This window comes from Ictalurus punctatus, chromosome 11, assembly GCF_001660625.3.
Source record: "Ictalurus punctatus breed USDA103 chromosome 11, Coco_2.0, whole genome shotgun sequence".
Lineage (NCBI taxonomy): Eukaryota > Metazoa > Chordata > Actinopteri > Siluriformes > Ictaluridae > Ictalurus > Ictalurus punctatus.
This window is the reverse complement of record NC_030426.2, coordinates 9,504,994-9,524,918: the sequence shown is the minus strand read 5'-3', so window position 1 is coordinate 9,524,918 and position 19,925 is coordinate 9,504,994. Positions and strand designations below refer to the sequence as shown.

Sequence of the window (19,925 nt, the reverse complement as noted above, 5' to 3'; positions counted from 1 at the left end):
GTCCATGAAAACAATTTTTCCCATTATGGTAGAATGTTGCCTTGAGGCAACAAATTCCAAGAAAAAAAGAGAAAGAAATATTGATTATATTTACGTATTCACTTTAAGTAAAAAAAAAACAAACCAACCCCAGTACATCCCAGTAGTATCATAATGCATACCATAGACCACGGGTGTCCAATCTTATCCAGAAAGGGCAGGTGTGGGTGCAGGTTTTCATTCCAACCTATCTGGAGCCACACCTGATTCCACCTGTTTAATCAGTTGATCTTGGCTTTCAATAGACTCAGGTGTGGCTTCTGCTCGGTTGGAATGAAAACCTGCACCCACAATGGCCCTTTCTGATTGGACACCCCTGCCATAGAGGGTTAAGGACACTGATAGCTTTACTTTAAGCTAATTAAAGGTACACCACATTCATCTTGCAAAGTAAAATATACATCCATTTGTAAGTCTATCCATTCATTCATTTTCTGTACTGCTTATCCTATCCAGGGGCACCTGAAGCCTATCCACGGGGTACAAAGCAGGGGACATCCTGGACAGGGAGCCAACCCATCACAGGGCACAATCACACACCCATTCACACACTACAGACACTTTAGAGATGCCAATCAACATACCACGCATGTCTTTGAACTGGGCACCAGAGTACACAGAGGAAACCCCCACAGCACGGGGAGAACATGCAAACTCCACACACATAGGAATCAAACCCCCAACCCTGGTGATGTAAGGCGAACATGCGAACCACTAAGCCACCGTGCCCTCCATACTTTTAAGCATAAGGTACAAATGATGTACCCTTAATGGTACCACCCATGCGACAAGCACAAATACAGTTTGGTACATTTATTTCTGATAGTGTGCAGGTTCGAGCATAACTTCAGTTAGTAAAAGATGTGCTGAAATAAACCATGTCAGTATAATATCACCTGTCGTGGTACATCGCTGCTTTCACTCAGGCTTCTATTTGTAGGCCTACCAGTTGTAGCTACCAACATCTCTCTAACATGGGTTTTAACTGGACCCAGCAGACCCTGACCCTGTTTGGACTAACATGAGGATCTACATTTGATGGAGATACTAAAGCGCTTCTGGAAGGTCGTCTGCCAAATGCTGTAAACAGGTTATAGACGTAGCCTTCTATAGCATTCATAAGCACTACATAGTGCTAAAGTAGTGGCAGGCTTATCTGCCACACAGTTTTGTATACTATACGCAGGTTTTGATCGCTGGACTGATTTACATAACGCCCGCCAGACAGCCAATCACAGGGCAGCGTCAGCTGCTCTTTACGTGTTTGTTGACAGGCGCACGCACGCGCACACACACACACACACACACACTCGCCTCACCGGTAGTTGACTGCGCGCGCGCGTCGGAAGCGGCTGTATGAAATCATCGCCTGTGGTAGACAAAACTGCAAAGCACGGTGTGACGATTAGAAGAAACGTCTGGTGCTGCTGCTGCTGGTGAAGAATAAACCGGACAGCTCCTTCCCGTTCCCTGTCCGTGTGGATAATCAGCTGCTGGCCAGTGATGTCAGGTGCGTGGAGACCGGATGAAAGCAGAATTCCAGCGGCTACAGATGTGATGGTCACGTTCTTCATTTATTCCGACTGAGCGATATGTTTGTAGTGATGTCATTTTAACTCCGAGACATTAAATGTGCTAGTATATGTAAGCTACACAGCCTACTTGACGCTCACGAGCTCGCAAAGGAAACCTGTTTTTCACTCATCAGTTTTGTTTACTGATGTGAACTTGGATAACTTGTAAGCAACCGGGGAGCTTAGATTTAGTCGTGGCGCGCGCCGTTCTCTGTATCTTTTTGGCTCAATTTATAATCATATCCCAAAGCTTTATTTATTTATTTATTTATTTATTTATTTTTTAAAACAAAACAAAACAAAAAAAAAAACATTGATGATCTAATTCTGCTTAGATGATATTAGATGGCATGTTTAGATTAGATTGTATAGATGCAGATATCATGTAGTAAGACTCAGTTGTGAGTGATGAGGTTGGAGGAGAAACATCTGGACGTGTGTGCGCTGATGTTGGGCTGAAAGCAGAGCACCAGATTCCTGCTGAAAGCTGAACTGAGGGAAGAAGAGGAGCAGCATGTCCAAAGCCCTGAAGAGGAAGAAGCACTGGTCGGCCAAAGTGCACGAGTGCGCCGTGTCGTGGGGAGGCGCGGGCGAGTTCGGCTCCGTGGTCGAGCTGCTTGGAGGAGCTGAACATGGCCTCTTCCCCTTCCTCGGACACATGGACCTCGACGCGCTCGTGTGTCACGTTGGCTCGCTGCCGTACTACGGGGACGTGCTGCTGGAGGTGAACGGCACGCCCGTGAGTGGCCTCACCAACCGAGACACGCACGCCGTGATCCGCCACTTCAGAGAGCCCATCCGCATAAAGACCGTCAAACCAGGTACAGTGCTCTCTTCCATGCATATTTATCACACAGTCAGTGTGTTGTTTCGTGTCTGTGTGTTACTAACTCTTTTCAGGACAAAGTAGCAAGTGCATGCTCAAAAAGTCGCTAGAAGTCGCCAGGTGACATGGACTAATTTGCATACTCATTGAGCAGTCATGGTTATTTGCATATCAAAACATGTTCGAGGAAGAACTATTTTCAGGAGACATTTAGAATGGAATTGAATACATGGTTGTTGTTTTTTTTGTTGTTTTGTTTGTTTTTTTTTAATCAGGGCGTTAGATGGACTGTTAATCATCTGGCGCTGAGCCCAGATTCTTCTCCATCACAAAAAAAAACTTTTAAAAACATACTTCTAAATAGACTGTTTACATACATTTTTTTTCTTGCATGTGAGGACTAATTGCTTAAAAAAATGCAGAAACTGGACAAAAGGCTTAGTGGTTCCCACGCTCACCTCACACCTCCTGGGTCCGGGGTTCGATTACCGCCGTGGCCCTGTGTGTTCGGAGTTAGCATGTTCTCCCCGGTCTGCGGTGGTTTCCTCTGGGTACTCCGGTTTCCTTTGTAGCGTATGAATGGGTGTATGAATGTGATTGTTCCTTCGATGGATTGGCACTCTGTCCAGGGTGTACCCCGCCTTGTGCCGCATGCTCCCTGGGATAGGCTCCAGGTTCCCCGTGACCCTGTAGGATAAGCGGTATAGAAAATGGATGGATTGAAACACAGAGAAGTGGAGAATTAACAGACAAACCGCTCCACTGGAGAATTAATCAGGGCTAAAGAAAATATCTTCAGGGCTACAGCCCTGAATGCCCCGGCCAGGTTACGCTCCTGGTTTTTAGAGTAGTAGTAAATAATAATAGGGAAATAATCATGATGGAAGACAGCTATGGATGGAATAACTTGCTTTTATTACTTGCAAATATTTGCCAAGAAGTGAGCTTATAAAGAAGAACAAAGAAATGTGCAGGTGAAACAAATAGTGATGATCAATTGTGAGATCAAATGCCAATCAGTGATTTGTCATAGAAAACAACGGTGATCAGTGATTGGTTCTAGGAAACATAGGCTTGTTCAAGCACAACTCAGCCAGGCGTTACACACCGGTGGTGACTCAACAGATCATGATGTGACGTGAGCTGGAGAAGCCGTATCGAGTGCAGGACAGTTGCTAATGTCATGACCAGATTTGTCGACAGGTTCTTTTTGGAAATAAAGCTGCTATTGGGGACTAAAAAAGTTGCCAGTTCTAGTGAAAAATGTGATGGTGCTTGTGTGTTGTTATTGAACATCAGAAGAAGTTTGTTGTCTGAACTCGGATACCAATATTTTAGAAGCCAATTTTTCATACAAATGCAATAGATAGTCCACAATTTCACTAAATAAGAAGACTTTCTGGGTTACTGTATGACTGACATAGAATACCTGTGTTCCTTTCAGTCAATTCTAAGGCTAGTGTTGTGTCCAATGTGGTCAATACATGCAAATATGTAAGAATTTGCATGACTCACTGTATGGCAAATATCTCTCTATTCCCTAAAAGGTGCCCTCCACAGTAAACACTTTCTGCAGTGTTTACAATGCATGCTATGTTCGATGACTTAAAAGGGTGACTAGAGATAGTGTAGAGATACAGGTGTAAAAGGTTAAAGATAAATAGTACTGTGTTCAGTATGAGCACATTATTAATACGAGTCCTGGAAATTAGCACAGGACAGTATTTATGATTATAGCAGCAGTTCTTAGGTACCAGTCTACAGTATTCAGGTGAGATGATCCACTGAAGTAAGGGTGAAAGTTGGGCATAAAGCATTCTATGTGTTTGCCTTTTCTATATCTACTATACTGTAGGTCTAATATGGCAACATCCGGGATTCAGGTTAGAACTCACTTCCCAACGTACAGAGCTGTCTACTTCCTAGCTATAAAAGGCTATGAAATGTAAGGGGTGTGGTTAGTGGCTCTACCTTTTCGTTTGTTTTTGTTTGAATGCCTTTAAAAAATCTTTTGAGTCAGGTTGAGGTTTGAGTCTCTCTCTGTCTGTCAGAAGCTTTGCTCCAGTGGTTCCAGTCTCACACATGACTGACATTTGTTTGTACATATGACACTTAAAAACACAGGCTTCCCTGAAGAGCTGAATCAGGTGTGTCAGAATAGGAAAATGTTTAAGGTGTGGAGTTTCCATGGACTGCGGCTAGCGAGTCCTTTTTCCACAAGTGAGCTTGAGAGCCATAAATCTTCCAGTTCAGTCCATAAATAGTTGGAAATTGGTTATTTTAGCTGTCTCCCATCGCTTATAGGAGTTGAAAGTATATAATGAACATGAGCTCAAAGTGCCAAGTGTCAGCTTTAATTTAAGTATTTAAATCTCAATCGGGTGAATGGTGTAGGAATTACAGCACTTTTATATATGTTGTCCTGCCTTTGTAAGGACAAACTAATAATCATAAATTAAACTGTCATTTATAATACTTGGTTGCAAATAATTTTCAGTCAATGACTACTTGAAGTCTGGAACCCACAGACATAACCAGACACTAGATTAGTTCACTGATGCTCTGCCACACCTTTGCTGCAGCTGTCTTCTGTTCCTGCTTTTTCTTGGGCATTTTGCCAACAGTTTTGCCTTCAGAAAGTGAAATATATGCTTGGTTGGATTCAGGTCAGGTGACTGACTTGGGCATTGCAGGATGTTCCACTTCTTTGCCTTAAACAAGTCTTGGGTGGCTTTCAAAGTATGCTTCAAGTCATTGTCCATCTGCACTGTGAAGCTCCATCCAATGTGTTTTTGTAGGCTGAATCTCGATGTAGTACACATGTCTAAGGAGTAGAAACATATTTGGTATTCAGCTGTGGATATGGGTCTGATAAAAATGAAAGGCCTTTGCTCCTTTCCTTCTCTGCAGTACATGCAGCCAGTGATATATCAGTGGAAACTGCTGCCCTGCTTCTTACTCTGGTTTATACCGCTGTACTTCCCCAGCTCAGAAAAGTTCATGAAATGTGAATCAGGTGTGTCAGAGAGCCTAACAGATCCAAATCTCACAGCTAATCCCTACAGCGTGCACACAGAGTTGCCCTGACTCTGAGTTGGCGCTAATAACTACATGCAGAAATCTGTACACTTCTGTTTCAATTCACTGAAAAGACATCAATGTTAGTGAGAGGAAGATTGCGTGGGATAGAACTAGGATATTGGGCCAGAATGAATGGTGGATAAGCAGCAAATTAAAACGAATATCACAAATTTAATGTATTATTAAATATTGTTGGCAACCATCACCATACTACTGTTAACAGACTATAGTCATCACTTTTTTGTGCATGTAGGTTTGTAATTAAGGTCTGTTTGTGTTGATATTTAAGTCAGTCTTAGTGAGTGTATGTGGAACATGTCCAACTCCGCAAGATGGATTTATTTCTACTGAGGCTTTAAAGTGTTAGAAATGGAATGGTAATATGGCTGTTGCTATGGAACAATGAAAAAAGTGTGTTATCACCATAGAAATGATGAATGGTATTAAAAATAGTGTGGGTCCATGGAGAGAGGTAGAACACCAGACAGCGATTGTAGAAAAGGTCACCAATATTTCAGGAACACATGATTGGTGAAGGTAAAATAAAATTAAGTTTCATAATTGCTGTGTATGAAGATTCAGGGCAAAAATATTGAACACATACGGCGGTATACGGTGTGTGTGTGTTCAAACACGTGGGTAAAACCAACATATGCATCATGGTTGGAGAAACAGGGACAGCTCTAGTCTTGAGGTGAGAATGATAGGCTGCTTCACATAGCAAACTAAAAATACCTCAGATTCCGAACACTGTCTGTTCAACTTAACTCAGTGATGTAATGATGCTAAATCTAAGCATAGGCCATAAACTACACTAGACTGTTAAAACACAGTAGCACTAGGCCAGCTCATCCCAGCTTCAGTCCTTGAGGAATACGTTTTTTTTTATAATACATTTTGCAGGCAGTTATTATATCCTGCAGGTGAATAATGATAAAACAAAACCACATCCAAAATTACAGGATGCAGAAAAGATGTAGAAATGTTAAGCTACATGAACTGTAGACTATTATATACATTTGGAAATGTATGTTAGTATAATGAAAAGTTAACTAAAAATGGGTGTCTTAAGAACTGAAGAGTTTTGCACAGACTGGGCCAGAACCAGAATCAGAATCAGTTTGATTTGTGAAGTATGAATAAAAGCATAAGGAATTTGACTATGGCTTCCAGTAGCTCTCTCAGTCACACAAACAACACACACACACACACACACACACACGCACACACACACACACACACACACACACACACACACACACACACACACACACATATATTCAAGTATCGAGTATTCAAGTCATTTCTCACATTTCTCCTGAATAATATTTTATTTGCAATAAGTAAAGAATAAAATACAACAGGACTGTATGTCCCAAAGTGTTTTATTCCATTAATACCACAGTAATCTGCCAAAAATGTTCATATTTTTAAAGAATGATATAGCATACTTTTAACCATTTAATTATAGACCATCTGCAAAAAAGGCAATTCCTCTTATCACTTAATATCACATAATAGCAGCTTTAAACCATTGTTCTCTCACCAGCCTCTCTTTTTTCACTCTCTCAAAAAAAAAAACCCCCACCAGCTCAAAACTCCTCTGCCCTGAAGACTTTCCCATGGCAGAATATTCAACAATACAACGCGCTGACACATCCATGAATGTGAAATAAAAGTATAAGTGCAGAAAACCTCACCATATCAGTGGTTATTCTTTTTCTTTTTACCAACACATTTTAAAATCCAGTTATTGGACTAATATTGTAATGGAAATGATATCCATACAGCTATACATGTTCCTGTGAATAGAAAAAGTAGCTTACACTGTATAGCCTAAAGTTTGTGGAAGTGACCATCACATCCATATGTGCTTGTTGAACACCCCATTATAGATTTTGTTCCCCCTTTTGCTCTTATAATATCCTCCACTCTTATGGGAAGGCTTTCCAGTAGGTTTTGGAGCGTGGCTGTGGGGATTTGCTCATTCAGCCTCAAGAGCGTTAGTGAGGTCAGTCACTGATTTCAGGTGAGGAGACCTGGGGTGAAGTCGACGTTCCAGTTTATCCCAGAGGTGTTCAGTCGGGGTTGAAGTCAGGGATCTGTGCAGGCCATGTTTAAGTTCTTCCACTCCAACCATGTCTTTATGGAGCTTGCTTTGAGCACAGGGACATTGTCATGATGAAACATGTTTGGGCCGCTTATTTCCAATGAATGGGAAATGTAATGTTACAGCATACAAAGACATTCTATACAATGGTGCTTCCAACTTGGTGGTAACAGTTTGGAGAAGGCCCACATGTGGGTGTGATGGTCAGGTGTCTACATACTTTTGGCCACATAGTGTATGTATGATTTACATACACTGTTTATGCTGTTCTGATTTGGTTTGTAGTAAAACCCTATTATACTTGGAATGGCTTTAATATTTTTACAGTATACAGGTTTTTTGATGATGCATTTGTGTTTTCACAGAGGATGATAAGTTATGAATATTTGATACCATGTCAGAGTGGATGTATGATCTGAGTGGATGTATGAGTGGATGTATGATCATAAATATGGTGATGTGTAGTGAGGAGAATATGGTGTGTGGTAGGAAATTTGGGCTGGGGTTGTGAATAACAGATCAACTGGACGTGTTACTGCAGTGCCAGCTGAGACCTAGGCCTTACGGTCATGTGTGTTCACGCATGCATGAGTGTGTGTGTGTGTGTGTGTGTGCGCGCTTGTGTGTGAGCAGGGTTTCGGATGGCACTGACTTGTTAATCCCATGTCTGACCTACACCATCTCTTCTAGTTCAACACAAATATCAGGCTTCTAGACTTTCTATGAACTTTGTCTGCCTCTTTAGAATCCAAGCTTGAGTTGTTGGATGTGGAGGTTTGAGTATGGCGGAAATCGTCTCCTGTGTGCGTGTTGCACTATTGAGTAATTTAGTGTCTATAAATAATAGATGTATTGAGTCGGATGCCTGCACATAGACAGACGAAAAGAGGCAAGAGGATCAGCTTTTAATAGTAAATGATACAGCAGTCTATGCTACAAGTACAAATGCTACCCTGCAACTCACCCTGTCAGTTACAGTCCCCTCTGAAAGTTTTGGAATGTCAAGACCAATTCTTTATTTTTGGCTACACACTAAAGATTTTTGGGTTTGAGATCAAAAGATGAATATTCGACAGCATAATTTCAACTTTCATTTCCTGATATTTACATCTAGATGTGTTAAACAGCTTAGAACATGGCATCTTTGGGCAGACCACCCAATTTTTATGTGAGCAAAAGTATTGGAACAAATTGTCTTAAAGTTAATCAAAGGAAATAACACTTAATATCCCTTGCTTGCTATAACTGCATCAAGACGGCAACCAAATGACATTACCAAACTGATGCATTCTTCTTTAGTGTTGCTTTTCCAGGCTTGTATTGACAGACATGGCCGGTCTAAAACCTTCTACTTTTTTCCTTTGATGAAGTCAGGGTTAGCTCAAACCAGTTAGCTCAAACCAGCCTGGCCATTCTCCATTGACCTCTCTCATCAACAAGGCATTTCCATCCGCAGAGCTGCCACTGACTGTATATTTTTTCTTTATTGCACCATTCTGAGTAACCTCTAGACACTGTTGTGCATATAAATCACAGGAGATCAGCAGTTATAGAAATACTCAAAAAAGCCTGTCTGGCACCAACAATCATGCCATGGTCAAAATCACTGAAATCACAATTTTTTTATTATTTTGATGGTTGATGTGAACATTACCTGAAACCTCTGGCCTTTATCTGCATGATTTTATGCAGTGCACTGCTGCCACATGATTGGCTGTTTAGATAATTGCATGAATGAGTAGGTGTACAAAATGTTTCTAATAAAGTAAATATAACTGTGAGTGTGTATTCTTCTTCAAACAGTGAATTATTATACATTCAGCCCTGCACCGTGGAGGTTGTTGGTGATGACTAACTGTTCTATCTTTTTCTTTTTTTTTCTTTTTTTTGGGGGGGCTGTGTGGTTCTTCACAGCTCTTACAATGTTACTATCATCAGGACATTGCAAATGGTTGTATTGGCTATGCTCAAAGCTTGTGCAATGTCTCTTTTCTCAGCTCTCTGCTCTTCAAATGCAGTTTTCACAGCTGAAACCTATGGCTCAAACCAGGAGTAGACATTCAGAGCTGTTAATTGTTTAAATAATCAATCTTACAGGGCACACCTGGGCAACAAGAAACACCTGTTAATCACATGTTCCAGTATTTATGACCACTTGAAAAATGGGTGGGTTCAAGCAACATGTGCCGTGTTTTAGGTTGTTCAACAAATCTAGATGTAAATATAAGAAAATGAAAGCTGAAATTCTCATCTGTTGATCTCAAACCCAGATGTAGTATACAATGTAATGTAGTATACAAAGTGCATTAGTGTATAGTACTTTACAACAATGATTAAGAGCACTTTCATTGCACTATTATTGATACTGTTTGCTCATTTGCCATGTGGTTTGCATATAATTAGGGATGCAACCAATAATCTTGATAAATGATTACTCTGTTGATTATTTTTCTTATTAGTTGAATGATTTAGGTTCAACTAATAGCAAACATATTTATTTAAAAAATATTTATTTGCAGCATGTTATTAAGCAAGCAATTTTAAACATTTTGCACTCAGTATTTATTTTCTCTTTTTTGTTTTTGTGTAGAACACATTACATTTCTGTAGCATGACAACTTTTGTGTTTGGCTCAGTTTGCAGCACACTATATGAAAAGAAGCAAAAAGTTATATAAAATGAATATTACATAAATTCTCCATACTTTTTGCGCATGTGAAATTCCCTATTCAGTACAGACCACAGGCTTTCATTAGGCTTCAGATCCAGAGACTGAAATGGCCACTGCATACCAATGAAGCAACCATTTCTGTATTGATTTGGATGTATGTTTCGGGTGTAGAGCTGCAACAACTAATAGATAAAATTGATAATAATCGATTATGAAAATCGTTGTCAACGAATGTCATTATCGATTAGTCAGTCTGCGTGCGGTACGGTGTACGTTTATTCATTGTGTTACTTCTGTTCCAAAAACAGACATCAGAGAGTACACACTAAAGTTGTGTCCCAAATTATGTACTATACATTTACACTATGCATTATGTACTCTACCGTCTAATGTATAAATTTTAGAAGAGTAGAATCCTCTCAAATGGAACTCTAGCGGGTTTTTATTAACCAGAAATATAAGCCGTTTCTCAGACAATGTTACATGACATCAAACGTACGTAATACAATGCTGTTTATGTCAGTGTTACCTTTTATGGCCAACATGACTTCAGTCATCATCAGACGGAGACGTAATGGTCAAGTGACAGCAGAAAAAAGCGTGCAACCCAAGTCGTCTAATGCATGGGAGCATTTTATATTAAATTCCGCAAAGAAGATCAAATTTTACAAAGTGGAGCTTGTGTAGCAGGGAAGCATGACAGTGATGCACAAGCACTAACTTGTGTTTATATCCAAAATGCTCCACTGTGTGCAAGGGGTTGGGGAAACGGGTGCGAGTTGCTTAAAAGGTTTAGTTTAATTCAAGTTTATTGTCATTATATGTTGTATTTGCACGATACAGTGTAAATTCTGTAGGTAATTAAAACAGGAGCACTCTATTTGTAACGAGGAAGCGTTGCTCCTCACTTGCAATGTAGACGTGGCACTAAACAGGGGGAGCGTGAGTAAGATCTTCTGTGATGTCAAATTAAAACGGTAAGTAAAACAATATTCCTAAAGACAGTGAGTAATTCAAATCATAATGTACAGTAAAGGGGAGATTTCATTATTAATTTAGAACTGTAGTTTAATTATCACTGCTTTTTTGTGCATACATAAAAAAAATACATAAATATTTATATATATAATATAAACTAATATAAATATATATAATGGTACTGGAAGTTTGTTTTTTTCCCCTGCCATTCAATCGATCAAAAATTAGTCAGCCAACGAATAGATTCTGAAAATAATCGTTAGTTGCAGCCCTATTTGGGTCATTATTTTGTTGAAAGATCCATCCAGAGCCATGTTTTAACCTCATTTAACCAGTTTTTGATTTGAAATATCCTGGTACTTTGCAGAATTCATGATGCTATCAATCTTGGCAAGGGCCTCTGGACCACCAGCTGCAAAAATACCAGATCCACCACCATATTTCACGGTGTTACCCAGCTCCATAACACAGCAATACAGGAAACTGTCAAAGATTAAGATATTTAACTTTGCTATTGCTGTGGTTTGAAATTCTTTGCCAGCAGGCACAAAATATATATACAAACATCTATTTTAATGTCTGTTGGGTAATGTGGTTTGGAGGAATCTTGGCATACTGCATTACTATGTATTGTTATTTTCATTTTCCTAATATGGAGGCGAGATGCAATCTTAGCACCTTTGACATGAAATGAAAGCCAGAAACATCCATTTTTTTGGCGCACAATGTAAGGGCATGTAACATTGTTGAAACCTTTGATTAAAACACGCAATACCATGCAGGAAAGTTTAACACAGTCACTGATCTAAAGTGTCCATTTACAGGATACGAATCTGATCTAGAAATTATCAGTTAACACATAGTAAATAAAGTTCATTATGCTTATTTCCAATTGTGAATTGCACGGGGTCAGCACATAACAAAGAAAAAATGGAGATAATCTCTCCTGTCACATGTCTTCGTCAGTTGCTCGCACACTGTGAAACTGATTAAGGGGACAAACTCATTAGCATTTTATTCCTCCTGTACCTGCACCAATTGCTTTCACACCAGGTTTAACACATGCCAAGTCACTAGCCTTCAGCTTGGTGCAGCGACCTACAACATTTTAGGAATTCCATTTTTTTCTTCTTCAATAATTGGCTCTAACTAAAATTAAATCAATATTTTTTTTGACATAAATCTTTCTGAGTAGAACAAAACCATCCTTGCAAGATGTGCTGAGTGGCCCCAAAAGCATTTGCTCTCTCAGGTCTTAATAATCATTTAGCTTTCAAAATGAATAACCAATTAAGTTCATTTTGTTTTCTAATCTTGAAGACACTTGTGCTGGTAGTATATAATCTTGTTGTGTTAGACTTACAAGAATAAAGAAATGGAATTTACTTTATAACACTTAAGTTGGGATCTGCATGCCCATTGTTATGTCAGTATTGTTAAACTGATTGAGTGAATTATTATCGTTGTTATTGTTATTTTTATAGTCTGAGAGTTTAGATAGTAGCAGGTGGTATTTACTGTAAGAAATGGGACACTGGTAGTAATTTGTCACCTAACAGAAATAGCTTCAGCCACACTGAAACAAAATTACCAAGGTATCTCATGTGTCCACCCAAAACTGTGCTTGACATATTCATCTTAGAGGAACTGTGGGTGGTACGTAATATGTAGGTCTCTTACCCCCCCCAACCCCCCCCCCCCCAGTGTGGGTTTTTTCCCCATTTGTTAGTCATGATTGGCCAGAATCTATAATACTTGCTTACAGTTTCTTCTATACAGTCAGCATTTTTCTTCTAACATACATTTGGTGTTGGTGGCCAAAAATTTTAATTGTGGTCTCATCTGATAACAAGGCTCGATTATTATTATTTTTTTTTTTGCTTTTGATAGTGGTTATTTTGCTTTGTGCAAACTTTATCTATGTGAATAAAATGAACAAGTAAGCAGTACTATGAGCTCTTTGGTTAGTAAAAATCATTTTTAAATATTTGTCTTTTGCATCACTATTTTCACACCATTGCTTGATGTACATTGAAGGAGACTAGAGCTGGATACAATTACCCCTATATTGTCATCAAAATCACCCCTCAGTTACTAAGCTACTGAATAAAGTAAGCATATACACTCAGCTGGTTGCTTATAAGACCAAATATTTCTGCAGGTTGCAGTTAATTATTAGTTCAACCAGTACATGTTTTAACATGGAGCCATACCATCCACCAACATACTTTTTTTTTGTATTGTCTTATTTTTTTCTCTCTGCATGCTAGAATGTCCTCATTAGTAATGTTGGCACTTTTCCAGACTTTGAAAACTTCTGTATTATGTCTCTGATTAAGGATGGTTTTAACTGCTTACAGTATGTGTTTTTATATCCATTACCTGCACAGATTAACAGAGGTCTGTCTCTTTAAAAGCTTTCTGGTTTTCTCTATTGCTAATGGATGATGAAAGTGGTTTTGTACAACCTCATGTTTAGTCAAAGGCAACTAGAGTGTTTCTAGAGACTGGAGGCTTTTAAAAATATTTATTTTGTTTCTTTTCATTTTTACCATATTCTTTAGGGATGCTAATTATTTTCCTATGTGCTAAGTAGCTTCTTCAGTTGTTTGAGTGGAAAATTTGGGTTATTTTGTTCAGTCATTTTGGACATTGTCTTGAAGAGTGCCAATAAAGGCGCTGACAGAATTCTTAAAGAGACATAATACACTGCAAAAATGGTCATTTTAGCAAGTGAAAATATCTTGAATATAGTCAAATATAGCAAGTATTTCTTATTATAAGATTATAATAAACTAAATATAAGCTTGAAATGAGTACAAATGGCTTGAAATAGGTTTGATAATCTTCTATTTATTTTATTGTAATCTTTAAGATATCATACAGCTCATTATTTGAAGCAGGGTTTGTTGGATACTTGTTAACCCCACAGTAATTAAAAAAGAAAATACATAACGAATGGCTTGACGTTTTGTATAGATTTTGTTCTATTTTGAGTTCCATCATTAGCAAATACAAGCATTCGCATATTGAAAACAAGTTCCATAAGAGCTCACAGAATATGTGCGTGAATGTGTGTTTCTACAGCAGCAGAATCTGAATATTTAAGTGTCCTGTGATTCTGAATTCATCTAATTTCTCTGTCTTTGCTTCCTCTATTGGTGGTTCCTGTTCTCCTTGTTTTTTTTTTTTCTTGCTCATCCACCTCCCCGTCCTTCATCTGTCCTCTTTAGATGCAAACATTCCATCTCTGTGAATCATTTCCATGCCAACAATTTAATCTGACAGTATATTAACTGTCTTGTTAAAGGCAGGGCACATATTGTGAGCTTGACGGAAAACAAATATGACACATGCATTGCATTTGTATTGATGGCATGAGAGTAGCCTTGTGTACAGAAATGCTTTCCTGCATTTGTTTTCTATAATACTGCATCAGTAAGATTAAATTGTGAACTTACTTAGTTTATTGCTGTGTGGAAGAGAAACTGGGTGAATATACCAGATAACCGAGAAAGCTGATTTTCCTAAAACCTTATTTCAAAACAGAGGGCTCTGGAAGTTGGTTAGATCTTTCTGTGATTGACATTGCCCCTTTACACTTGCTCTTGTCTTGAACCCTGGAGGCTTGTTTCCCATACAGATTAGGCCTGATCTTTGATTAAATAGTTATTCAGCAGTGAATTATTGAGCAAGGCTTTTTATATTTTAATCTTTGAACCAGGATTAATCACTACTCAAAAATATCCTTGGGACAGGTAGTCAAATGAATATGTATTTTATCTTTGTGGTGATAGGAATGGTTCATGTAAGTAATAAAACACTTCATAATGTGATATTGCAGGAAAATAATAGGATGTTGTGGCTTGACGTGAAGTGGTGTTACTGATACAACTACAAACTGTTTCATTCCAGTTATACTATAGTAATTTGACAACTATTACATTTTTTAAATTTATTAAAGAACATCACGTCTTTTTATCAGTTTGTAGTTACATTTATGTTATCACTTAGGTATATAGCAGCTACATTATCAATAGATCCCTCATCATCCTCTCTTTATTTCTCTCTGTTGAAGGTATTAAGACAAAAAAAAAAATGTTTCATTGTCATGAAAGCATAAAAACATATGTCTTAAAGACTTTTCCATGAAAGAAATGTCACAGCTGTTCCTCTGACTGCAACAAAGTGCTGACATTGGAAAAAACTATTGTAAGTTTTCTAAACTTCACATGTGGAGTGTCTCTTGTACAAGTCCCTGTGAATAAGCTTTTACTATAGAGATGATAATGTATTAGAAGGAGTACATATGTAGTATAATATAATAATAATGATAATAATGAGACTTTATTGGTCACATATACAGCACAGTGAAATTCTTTTTTCTTTGCATAACCCAGCATGTTAGGAGGTTGCGATCAGAGCTCAGGGTCAGCCATGATACAGCGCCCCTGGAGCAGAGAGGCTTAAGGGCCTTGCTCAAGGACCCAACAGTGGTATCTTATCAGTGCTGGGGCTTGAACCCCCAATCTTCTGAGGAAAAAAATAATAGAATATAAACCTGAGATTTGATTGTCAGTTTCTAAGCATATAATAGTGAATGATGTATACGATTTTAAATTGTAATTTGTAAAACTGGAAATATACTATATAGGTTATGTTTAGTAACATTCATTTGTTCCTCTCCCTGAAGTTTATAATTATAACAGCATCCGGTCAGAAAATTCCTCAGTGAGGAAGAATTATTAACCTTGATTCAGTTTTCTTCTCATCTTAATATTGCATAATATTGCAATATATAAAATATTGTAATGTTGGAAAAACCACAGCATTTAACAGTATTATAAGCTTAGTGCCCATGATTATCTAATTTGTGTACCTGTCCCAGAGGCTGTCCTTAAGTGCTTGGGAATGAAACCGCATTGCCATGCAATACCATTCATCATAATATGACTCTATTTGAATAAGCTGACACTTAACAACTCGTTTAAAACCACGTGAGGGACAGGACCAAGTTCAGTTGGGGTGAGTGCCAGGTAGGGATTTGTGGGTATAGCTACATGTCATTTTACAGAATGACACAGATGAAGAGAATAAAATAGCATTTACAGTTATGTGAAAAAATAAGCACACCCCATGGAAATTGTTGGCTTTTTGGACAAGCAAACATTTGATCCTCTTTGAAACAGTGCCTATTAATAAAGTTGATAAACTCTGTCAAATTGTATTGTAGTATTGTAGTATTTTTCACTAAAAAACAGATCAGTCAGATGGAAAAATTAAGTACACTCTGACATTTATCACATCCAGCCATTATTCATTTACTGAATTTAATTTCTGTATTGCTCTGCTACACTTAGCCATCTCCTAATGTCCTGGCTTATTCTTCTGGAATCTGTTGTAACCCATCCCGAACACATGATATTTACAATTCAGTTTTATTTTGGGTTTCATTACAATGACAGCAGCTAGATTTAAAAAAATGAACAGAAAATTGGGCAATACACCAAAAAGCAATCTCAGAATTAGAATCTGACAAAAGTGGTGTATCCTAGTATTAAAGCTTGTATGTGTGTGTGTGTGTGTGTGTGTGTGTGTGTGTGTGTGTGTGTGTGTGTGTGAGAGAGAGAGAGAGAGAGAGAGAGAGAGAGAGAGATGGTATGGCTTATTGTTGTGGTTGGCACAGCAACAGGCATGATGCCAGACCAATCCCTGTGGTTTCCCCTAATTTCCCCAGTGCTCTGCTTATTTATGCAGCACCATGACTGGACAGGAGCTGGGCTCTCTGAACAGTCGGCATCAGTGGCAAATACAATGCTAGGAGTGTGTGTTTGTGTGTGTGTGTGTGTGTGTGTGTGTGTGTGTGTGTGTGTGTGTGTGTGTGTGTGTGTGTGTGTTGATTATTATATTTGCAAACAATCTTCTACCATAAATGAATAAACTCAGAGCTCAGAAAAAATGGAAAAGCATTACTGTGTTCTAACACACTCAGGGCTAGATGCATGTGAAATGAAGGCTATAGCTCATCTCACTAACTGTGCCTACGATGCTTACTAAATGCTCTGCGTGCAAGACAAACTGTGGTTTAAAAGCATAGGTGAAGTGGTGGAAATGAACCGCAGTCAAAAGCTTGGAAATATAGTAGAACTGCAAGTTCAACAACAGAAATTGCATGTTAATGCAGTAAATGAAGTTGTTCTGACTCTCATGTCAGAAAAAGTAAATGGTGTAGAGGGCATTAATACAGCAATATATATGATAACCAGGGTTGTGAGAGTTACTTTAAAAAAGTATTCCGTTACAGTTACAAATTACTTCATAAAAATGTCATCAGTAACGTAATCCAAGTATCACAATATGAAAGTAATGTAATCTGATTATTTTTTCATTACTTCAAGGTCACATATGTAAATAAAGTCAAGAGAAAACCAATATGATCTAAAATACTTTTATTTAAAACTTATTTTAGAGCTTGAAAACAAATGTCCCTGTAATCTGATTACTTTGTTTTTGGACATAAATGTAAAAGATTACAGTTACCAGTTTTTTGTACCCTGATTACGTAATGGCAATACATGTATTCCGTTACTCCCCAAGCCTGGGGATAACTAATTGGTTTTAATGGAAAAAGCTGTTTTGTGCAGGATAATGTAGTTCCTTTGCATAAATGTGTGCAATTATTCTTGAGGTTGACTGGCATTTGAAAAAAATTATAATATCACGCAAGTCCTGTTTAATGTGTTGAATTTCTTTGTTATCTGAGAGCAAAACGGACATATGTGTTCCTGATGTATGTGTTATGATGAAGGTTGCCAGAGCTTCTTGACAAAAGCAGTCAAATTGTCAAACAGTAATAAAAACGACATACTGTAATTTCCCTAAATAGTTGCCTCGTATTACTACACATTTTGTCATAAAATAAAAAATATGCATGAGAATAAATAAAAACCCACACTGGCATTTTAAAAGTAGGTTGATTCTGCCTATAAAGCTCAAAGACACACTGATGGTGATAATTTACTCCTGGTTTTAGGAAGCAGTCCAAATTATGCACTAAAACTGGCAGTCACTAAATCCCAAGGTTTAGTTCATATGAAAATGAATGGAATATGTACTGTAATCAACACACTTTTCATTTCTCCACCTTTTTTTTGTTTTCCCTTAGATGCATATACGTTATGCAGAAAGGTGCATTTTGCATGTGTATGGTTAGATTGCTCATTCAAGTGTATGCCGGTTAATTCATAACACTCAAGATTTAAATTACATATAAAATAGGTGCAAACAGCTTAATACATTTGGCCCTCAGAGTGAATACATCATGAGCCAGTCAATAAGATATAATGTTTATCCAGACACTGCATTAACTAAAGTATGATTTAAAGGGACTGCCTATACTGGAAAGAAAGGAATTACTTAAGTATTTCTCCATCTCACATTAAACACATACACACTGACTCGCATACGCATGTTCATGTGCAAATGTACACACAGCCTGGGATTATTGTGTATTATGTAACGCTAATATTGCAGACATCCTGCAGCCCCCTGTCCTAATATAATCTGCATGAGTGTTGTGTTAGACAGAGACAGAGACTATATTAAAGTAGGGATAAATGTACACTCACTGAGTACTTTATTAGGAATAATATACTAATACTGGGTAGGGCCTCCCTTTGCTCACAAAACAGCATCAGTTCTTCATGGCATGGATTCTACAAAATGTTTGAAACATTTCTTTGAGATTCTGGTCCATGTTGACATGATTGCATTACGCAATTCCTGCAGTTCAGGTGCACTTTTATGCTGCGAATCTCCTGTTCTACCACATCCCAAGCATGTTCTATTGGATTCAGATCCATTGACTGGGAATGCCACTGAAGAACACTGAACTCATTGTTCACCAGTTTGAGACAACTTTTGCTTTGTGACATTGTGCATTATCGTGCTGGAAGTAGCCATTAGAACATGGGTAAATTGCATGCAAATGGGATACATGTAGTCAGCAACAATACTCAAAAAGACTGTGGCATTCAGGTGATGATTGATCAGTAATAACGGGCCCAAAGTGTGCCAAGAAAACATTCCCCACACCATTACACCACCTCCACCAGCCTGGACTGTTGACACAAGGCAGGTTGGGTCCATGGACTCATGCTGTTGGAGACAAATTCTGACTCAACCATCTGTGTGTCTCAGCAGAATTGAGATTCACCAGACCAGGCTATGTTTTTCCAGTCTTCAGCTGTCCAGTGTTGGTGAGCCTGTGCCCACTGCAGCCTCAGCTTTCTGTTCTTGGCTGACCGAAGTGGAACCTGACGTGGTCTTCTGCTGTTGTAGCCCATCCACCTCAAGGTTCAACATGCTGTGCATAGATGGTTTTCTGCTCAAAACAATTGTACAGAGTGGTTATCTGAGTTACTGTGGCCTTTCTGTCAGTTTGAACCAGTCTGGCCATTCTCCATTGACCGCTCTCATAAACAAGGCATTTCCATCCACAACTCTAGAGGCTCTTGTGTGTGAAAAACCCAGGACACCAGCAGTTATAGAAATACTCGAACCAGCCCGTCTTTCAGCAACAGTCATACCACAGTCAAAAATCACTGAGATCACATTTTTCCCCCTATTCTGATGGTTGATGTGAAC

The 19,925-nt window shown here is 38.5% G+C and overlaps 1 protein-coding gene across 4 annotated transcripts in view; it reads left to right on the top strand.

The window, feature by feature from the left end:
• The first annotated feature begins 1,340 nt into the window (after nucleotides 1-1,340).
• Nucleotides 1,341-19,925, top strand: part of LOC108272162 (membrane-associated guanylate kinase, WW and PDZ domain-containing protein 3) — a 135,165-nt gene continuing 116,580 nt past the window's right edge. For all 4 annotated transcript variants that reach the window (XM_017480404.3, XM_017480403.3, XM_017480406.3 and 1 more), the window contains exon 1: nucleotides 1,341-2,434. In XM_017480404.3, the coding sequence (XP_017335893.1) occupies nucleotides 2,128-2,434 (307 nt within the window). In that variant the 5' untranslated portion in view covers nucleotides 1,341-2,127. The remainder of the gene's footprint in view (nucleotides 2,435-19,925) is intronic.